General features: G+C 35.1%; 1 protein-coding gene across 1 annotated transcript in view; it reads left to right on the top strand.

Moving 5' to 3' along the window:
- Positions 1-475: 475 nt before the first annotated feature.
- Positions 476-9053, top strand: part of spoplb (speckle type BTB/POZ protein like b) — a 14933-nt gene continuing 6355 nt past the window's right edge. The window contains exons 1-7 of the mRNA XM_051123367.1: positions 476-663; positions 3262-3377; positions 4518-4641; positions 5652-5767; positions 5854-5975; positions 8202-8353; positions 9015-9053. The exon at positions 9015-9053 is cut by the window's right edge and continues 89 nt beyond it. Of these exons, the coding sequence (XP_050979324.1) occupies positions 5690-5767; positions 5854-5975; positions 8202-8353; positions 9015-9053 (391 nt within the window). The 5' untranslated portion in view covers positions 476-663; positions 3262-3377; positions 4518-4641; positions 5652-5689. The remainder of the gene's footprint in view (positions 664-3261; positions 3378-4517; positions 4642-5651; positions 5768-5853; positions 5976-8201; positions 8354-9014) is intronic.

Genomic DNA, 9053 nt, shown 5'->3' with positions numbered 1-9053 from the left:
TTTGGTTATGTGGGGGAGGGGGGAACTATAGTCATGCTCATGCACAGTCATACACACACACACACACTTTCCTAAAAGAGTAACTTTATTTTGTACTTGGTCATACAAATTTGAGAAAGAAGGTTTCTAGACTGTAAAATGCCATAAAAATGTACTATCGATATAGGATCAGTCTATTATATTAATACTGCCATCTATCTAATGTAGGTTCACGTCTTCGTGTCATCTAATTAATTGCCTTCACATTATGGAAACTGCTAGTGTCAGTTCAGGGTAACTTTGCAATGCATCATAAAATGTACTAATGCAGACGCTTGTCTTATCGAAGTCATAAAAGCTGGCCTAATTAAAATAACCAGGATAATGACTCCATCAGTAGTGGTAAATCGCATTTCTAGCCATTAGAATTTAGTGTACACTGCTAACTAACTGCGCTTGTTATTAGAACAGATGGTTTGAGAGGAAGTTGTGTGCGCATGCGCACTGCGCCTGCATAGAGCTGAAGCGCAGACAGCGCTATGAGAGACAAGAGAGAGAAAAACACCCCTTATCTGTAGAGAAAGGCTCAAAAGTTCACTCGTTTCGCACAAAATCCTTTCTACGACTCACTCAGGTCCCATATCGTACCGTGTTTCTATGTCTGTGATGCGGAGTGTCTGAGAGGTTTGTAAAATTATTTTTTTTCTTGTATTTTAACCACCGCTCTGCGCACTGACACAAAGACAGATGCTTACTCGATCTACACCATTATGTGCTGCTTTGGTACAAACAAATCAGATACGTGCGGGGTTTGGTAGAAGGATTTTTCTTTGTTTCGGCCGTGAAGCAACATTGTTGACTCGGCTTTGTTATGGTTCCGTCTCTTGTTTGGGCCGTGCATGAAATTTAGGCCAAACGAGACGAGCCTTGGTTGGCTAACTTGGTTTCCTTGACTCTTTTTCTCTTCGTTTTCCGCATCAGTTGCACGGCGAACGGATCTAACGGAAAGGCGACAAGCGTTCGACGCTCATATGTGTGTACAAACTTGTTCGAACGCGGTAAGAAACGCCGTTATCGATTTATAACAGAAACTTGGGGCGGATGGGGTTGGCTTCGTAGCGCATTACAACGATGTCCGATTCGCGAACGAATTGTTCTTTTGAGTCGGATCTTATTAGTGAGTCGATTGATTCGGTTCACATAACCGGTATGAACGATTTGTTCGTGACTACGGAATCGTTTCGAGCGATTCTAAAGAACTTACCCGTAATGAGCGTATTTACAATCGAGAATCGACTCTTTCGCACTCGATTGATAACTCAACGACTCATTAATTCGAGAACCCCTTAAGTATTATTATTATTATTATTATTATTATTATTATTATTATTTCGTATAAAATGTTACATGAAGTTGATTACACTACCAGTCAAAAGTTTTTGGACAGTTGGATTTTTTCTTTTTAAGAAGTCTCTTCTGTTCACCAAGCCTGCATTTATTTGATTCAAAACACAGCCAAAGCTTAACAGGAAGATTATTAGAAATTAATACTTTTATTTAGCAAGGATGCTTTAAAAACTGATGATCAAGACATTCATAATGTTACAAAAGATTTCTATTTCAGATAAATGCTGTTTTTCTGAACTTTTATGTTCATCAAAGAGACCTGAAAACATTCTACTCCGCTGTTAACATAATAATAATAATAATAATAATAAATGTTTTTAAGCAGCAAATCAGAATATTAGACCGAAGTAATGATGACCGAAGTAATGATGTTAAAAATTCAGCTTTGAAATCACAATCACAATAATAAATTACATTTTAAAATATATTCAAATAGAAAGCAGTTATTTTAAGTAATAATAAATATATTTCAATTTTAGTTTTTGCTGTACTTTGCTGATCAAATAAATGCAAGGTTAGTGAGCAGAAGAGATTTCTTTATAAGAATCAGAATTTCTGTGATATTTTCTGTTGTTTTTTTCAGCAGGGTGTAATGGTCTAAGAGTGGTAAAATACTGATAAATCGGTCAATATTTTGAGATAATTTACTTTGGCCAATGGCAAAATCCACTTGACCACTTGAAACAGGAGCTCTTCCTGGTTGTTTTAAGTTATTAAGGCTGTCAAACGATTAATCGTGATTAGTCGCATGCTAAATAAAAGTTTGCGTTTACATAAAATGTGTGTGTTTACGGTGTATAATAATCATGTACATATAAATTCACACACATTCAATCACATATTTGTATGTAAATTACAAATATATATGTGTATATATTAGTGTTATCAAATGATTAATTGTGAAAAATCACATCCAAAATGTTTTTGTTTACATAATATACATGTGTGTGTTGTGTATATTTGTGTGTGTGTGTGTGTATATATATATATATATATATATATATATATATATATATATATATATATATATATATATATATATATATATATAAACACACATATGCAGTATGTATTTTGAAAATATTTACATGTGTATATATTTTTATTCATATAATTAATATTATATATACATATATTTAATATATAAACATCAATGCATGTGTGTATTTATGAATAATAAATACACAGTACACACACATATATTATATAAATAAACTTATTTTGGATGCGATTAATTGCGATTAATCATTTTCTGGCACTAATATATTTATATTGACATATTATTTTATGTACATAAAAATATTTTGTATATTAAATATAACACATAAATTAAACACAAACTTTTATTTTGCATGTGATTAATCGCAATTAGTCGTTTAACAACCCTAGTTATTTCATTTCATTTCAAATTCTTCAAACAGCCTTGTTGCTGAATTAAAAAAGCATTTTTTTCATCTAATTTTTAGTGACTTTTTAGTAATCTATGTTCCTGATGATGTTTTTTTTAACATAGTGGCACTGCAATGCTTTTGAAAAGTTCTTTTCATAAAGTTATAGGTTAAGTATTTTGTGTCTATTTTAGATTTGATGCTCTCCTACACTGTTCGTTCTTGTGCTCTGCATCAATTTAGCAAAACATCACAATGTCCTTTGCATCTTTTGCTGTGTTCTTTACGTTCTCGGATGACAGAACGTTCCCAAATACCCAAATTAGTCCGTGATCATCTCGTTCACCCGACTCGACATTTACATGGCCATATCAGCGTTATGATGTCACTAGTCTATAGTCAGAAGTGTGGGCTGCAGAGCGGTTGGGACAGAACTTGATGCTGTGCCAGTGTAGATGTGGTGTTAAAATGCTGTTATTCCTGCCAGGATTCATTGAGTCTCTGCTGAGAGTGGCATCCCACAGATCTGCCCTCACCTGCCAAGCTCTCCGCTCTGGAAGGCTCGCAAAACTCCCACAAGTGAGATTCAGCATTCTTACTGAGGTGAGTGTGTGCGCTTTTTTTGTGTGTGAGGTCAGTCGTGGTGTGTAGACGAGTTAATGGTGAATTCAGATTTGTCACGTACATTGTTGATTACCACAGTAAATAATCAACTGATACAATGGAAGTAAATGGGGGCCAGGGATAAACATTAAAATACATAGTTTATAGTCTTTGAATTGAACAGAATTGCTCATTGCTCATGTCTCTTTGTTTTTTATGTTATCATAATGACGCAAGGCTGGTCACAGTCTGCACACGTTCACAATATCTGATGATGACAAACAGCCAGACATCATGCAAATGAAATCAGTTTGCTTTGTCTTTACTGACACTTGAGCATGTCTTGACAACATTCACAGATATTACTTAGATAACCAATCACAAGGGCTCATTCACATAGAAAAGTTGTTTTCATATTTAAATTTCAAATAATGATAGTCAGACATTTTTATGGAGGAATATGTTTTAACTAAAATAGTTTAACAAAGTTAAACATATTGCTTTCATGAATTTCTCTATCTGTGATCTTTGCAACCTAATGGACAAGGTGATAATCAACATTATGCAACAGATGCTGTCGATTGATTTTGTACTGAACATTCTGGAAGTACTATACACTACCAGTCAAAAGTCTCTTTTGCTCACCAAGCCTGCATTTTTTTTTATTCGAAGTACAGTAAAACAGTACAATTTTGAAATATTTTTGCTATTTAAAATAACAGTTTTCTATTTATATATTTTTGAAATGTAATTTGTTCCTGTGATTTCAAAGCTGAATTTTTAGCATCATTACTCGAATGTGTACATGTGACACTGAAGACTGGAGTAATGATGCTGAAAATTTGGCTTTGATGACAGGAATACTTAATTTAAAATATATTCAACTAGAAAACTATTATTTTAAATAGTAAAACTATTTCAGAATTTTACTGTTTTTGCTGTATTTCGGATCAAACAAATGCAGGCTTAGTGAGCAGAAGAGACTTCTTTAAAAAAAATGACAAATCTTACTGTTCAAAAACTTTTGACTGGTAGTGTATATTGTGTTTTTGTATTCCAAGAGAAGTTAAATGTTGTAGAGTTTTGCTGTCGTTCATGACATGGATGCAAGTTTGGTTAATTTTGGGTCTGTGTGTTTAGGATGGCTTGTTTCGACGCTGAGGTCAGTATGCAGTGTTAGTCATTGTTTCCAGTCACGGCTGTGTCTCTGAGCTTGAGCCCAGGGATGACATGGAAACACAACCTGCTGATCTCTGAACACAAGGTATTATTTGACTTTAGATTATACATTCTGAATGACCTCTTGTATTACTCAGTTTGCGCGATTACTGTCGGTCATCTATTTATATTACTCTGGCATCTACAAGGAAACATGATGCATTAAGAACCAGGGGGTGAAAACTTTTAGAATTTGAAGATCAAGCTAAATTTAACTTATTTGTCTTCTGGGAAACATGTGAATATATTCGGTAGCTTCTACTAAATGAAAAAAATATGATATTTAGGCAAAATAAGAAAAATGTATGCATTTTCATTCTTTTTAATGCATTGTGTTTCCTTCTGGAGCATCAGTGAGCATTTGAACCTTCTGTAATCGTTACATATGAGTCCATCAGTTGTCCTCAGTGTGAAAAGATGCATCACAAAATTATACAGTCAATGTTGGAAAACTAAAGAGTTTGTGTGACGAAAAGAACAACTGTTTACCTGTTCAGGACAAATGAGGGACTCATAAACGACTATCACTAAACACAAAAAAAACAGCTGTGGATCATTCAGGTAACAACACGGTATTAAGAATCAAGCATATGTAACCTTTTAAACGGGGTAATTTTTATAAATTCAACTATTATTTTCTCTTGTGGACTATATAAACGTCTTCTACGTGAAATATCTTATTCTGGTCAGTACTAAATAAAAAAATAACATGCATTTTGAATGATCCCTCTTGTTTTGGTAAAATAATTAACATTTTGCAGATTCTGCTAACTTTTGACCTCAACTGTATATGTGTTGGTTTTTCCTTTTTTTTTTAAATAAATGCAAAAGTCTAGCTTCCTTGTCAAACACTGTCTAAAGGTATAATTGAATGCTTTTGCTGTTAGCAACCACTATATATAAACTTTGACCTAATAGTGTACCTCGGTTGTGATTATTTATAGACGTTTGAGAGAGCTGCCGTGTGATTGTAACCACTTCTCGTATTGGGAAATCATATTGACTCACTGACCTGTTTTGACTATGCTTATAGAGTTTTGTCTTGGTTTTGTGCAGTGAGCTAAATCAGGGACGTGGAAGGGTGAAAGCAGGCCATGTCACGGGTTCCCACACCCCCTCCCCCAGGGGAAATGACATCAGGACCTGTGGCGGAAAGCTGGTGTTATACACAGGTGAGACAGGCTGAGCGAATAAGACATTAATCATTCTGAGATAAGTACACAAGTCATAAATATCCCTTTTTTATGTTTACCAACAGGTGAAAGTGGTGAAGTTTTCTTACATGTGGACAATTAACAACTTCAGCTTCTGTCGGGAGGAGATGGGAGAAGTCGTAAGGAGCTCGACCTTCTCCTCAGGCCCCAACGACAAGATGAAATGGTGCGTGTTTCGCCGCGTTCTGAGTGTTGTCGAAAGCTCTCAAGTGGCCTCTTAATTCTTCTCTCTAACGCCTCGCCACCCTGCCCAACCAAACTCGCTCACATACACGCACAAATACAGGCTTGACCTTTCCAAATATCATTGTCTGTAAAACAACTGTGGCCTGTTTTGATTTAGGTTGGGTTTGCACAGAGCCGTCTGGGACAAATTTTGAAAATCGCAAAAGATTTCTGTTGTCACCGACAGCCGATTAATTGCTTTTAGGATGAATGTTAGCCTCTGATGAAGATCTGACACTAGCAGACGTTTCGATCACAGTCCTGCAGTGTGGCTGCTCCTACGATAGCTGTTCCCAGACTAAAAAATGGCTGGAAACCCATTACAATTACACATTTATGAGTCGTATAATATATTTTCGTGGTCAAATTATAGAATTGTGTGGTAATAGATGTTCAGAAGCAGTGTTATCCATGCTATTTCAGTGGTTTAAAATATAGCTCTATATATAATACATTAATCAAAAGTGAAACTTTGATCAAAAGTGGAAAAGGTTTCCACAAAACATTATCAACACTGATAATAGTAAAAGGCATTATTAATATTTGAGTATTTATGATAATTGAGCAGCAAATCAGCATATTAAAATGATTTCTGACACTGGAGACAAGTGATGGCTGAAAATTCAGCTTTGTCATCACAGGAATAAAGTAGAAAACAGTTATTTTAAATTGTAATAATATTTTTCAAAATTACTGTTTTTACTGTATTTATAATTAAATCAGTGCATTACTAGATTCTAGATACTAGATAGATCAATGCATAATAGATTTCTTCTAAAAACATTAAAGATCTTTATCATTCATTAGGGTCCGAGGACCTCATTGGAATTGCTCAGATTCTTCTTCTCCAAAATAAATTGCATTTTTGAGGGCCTAAACATGCTTGAAACTTTGGACATGGGCCAAAAGTGGTGAAAATTTATGTCTGATATGGGCTTCAGAAGTGGGTGTCGCATAATGGCTCAATAGCGCCACCTATAAAATTTCAAGGAAGTGCCCCTCCAGCTAAGTTTCACATACATGTATGAAATTTGGTAGACACATGTAACACACCGATATCTACAAAATAGTCTTTGAAGTTTTGTGCCGTTTTTGCCATTTTTTTTTTTAAGGCGTTGTATTTAAACGACGACTCTTAGAAATCTAAATCTAAACAGATCAACACCAAATTTTGTCAGTGTAATCTAAAGGCCTTTGTGACGTTAAATTGCGAAGATCTTGAGTTTTTGTTGAAGGGTGTGTCTGTGGTGGCCTCACAAATTTCAATGTTTCGCCAGAAGACAGGAAGTTGTTGTAATTTAGGCATACAATGTCCGATCTGCACCAAAATTCCCATGAACACATGCCCATATTCAGTTATAGTCATAGCGCCACCTGCTGGCAACAGGAAGTGGCATGTTTTATGCTCTAACAAACTCCACGCAGAGATTTAATGACATTAACATTATATGTGGTCAGACTAATCTAAAGGGCTTTGCAATGTTAAATTGCAAGATCTTGAGTTTTCGTTGAAAAACGGTGTGAAAAACCGTGTCCGTGGCAGCGTAACAAAGTTTGATGTATCGCCATGAGGTGGTGTTGTAGCTCAGCCATACAATGTCTGATCAGCCCAAAACTTCACACGCTCGATAAGAATCATGGCCTGAACCCAAGCCAATATTTTGTTATAATCATAGTGCCAATTGCTGGCAACAGGAAATTATTTGTTTTACACTAACTCAAACATACCATGTTCAATCTGCACCAAACTTCATATGTTTGATAAAAGTGTTGTCCTGAAGACATCTACGTGCCAATATCCAGTTATACTCATAGCGCCACCACCTTGTAGCAGGAAGTTTGGCTTTTTAAGCCAAAAAGTTTTTACCACTTTAAATGCATATTGCCCATCGTTCGCTGTTTTCCGGGTGGTGGTGAGCCTGAATGCGAGGCTACATCATATGTACTGAGACTTCAGTACATATCATTTATTCACTGGTATATATTTAAATTAGCATTTTATTGCATACGGACACATACAGTGTTTTCCAAATTATTATACACACTTTTAAAATTATTTAAAATTATTCTAATTTATTAAAATTATTTTAGATTTTAAACTTTTTTTTCTGTTACAATATTTATATAACTCTACTGTTTTTTTTTTTTTTTTGTTTTTTTTCTGCAGGTGTTTACGAGTGAACCCAAAGGGTCTGGATGATGAGAGTAAAGATTATCTCTCTCTGTACTTATTGCTTGTTAGTTGCCCAAAAAGTGAAGTAAGAGCAAAATTCAAGTTTTCTTTACTGAATGCCAAAAGAGAAGAAACTAAAGCCATGGGTAAGTGTTTTCCAGGTATTCACAGGAGTGAGTTTATGTGGAATAATTAATGTTTTATTCATATTTGCAGGGTGGTTGTGGCCTTTGTGCTTGTGTTTTTAAATATTTATGTATTTAAAGTACATGTAAAGCCATACTAAATGTGTTCTGAGTTTGTCACACTTGAAAAATGTGTTAACCACCCAACCAAATTTGAATGATAAAAAAACACCAAGTAAATAAAATAAGATATCAAAATCTTGAAAAAATGAGAAGTATTGTTCTGTACTGCTCTCAAATGCTGGGGGCGTGTCCGAAACCACGCCCTCTCGTGGGAAAGCTGCCGCCTCTCGCAAATACATTTTTAAATAAAAAGAGCTGTTTTGTAAATTATTGCAATTAGGTAATACTCATTTATGCAACGGAGGCATAGCTAGCTAGTAAACTGTAGGCTGTAGTAACTAACAGTAATGACAGGGACGGGCCCAAGCTCAGTGGCTCCAGTGCGTCATCGAAACATGAACTCCACAATTTAATAGTACAAAGTTTGCATAGTGTAAAGTTTTCAGCAATCCATTTCTAGCATTAATAATGTATTTAGAAACAGTTCTTTGAATTGTCTTTACACTGACTTTAAGCTGTTTATAAGTATTTGTGCTTGTGTTTTCTTCCCACACTTCAGAAAGCCAAAGAGCCTACCGCTTCGTCCAGGGAAAAGACT

The sequence above is a fragment of the Labeo rohita genome, chromosome 11 (assembly GCF_022985175.1).
Source record: "Labeo rohita strain BAU-BD-2019 chromosome 11, IGBB_LRoh.1.0, whole genome shotgun sequence".
NCBI lineage: Eukaryota > Metazoa > Chordata > Actinopteri > Cypriniformes > Cyprinidae > Labeo > Labeo rohita.
Note: the sequence above shows the minus strand (reverse complement) of the source record. Positions and strands in the feature narration are given on the sequence as shown.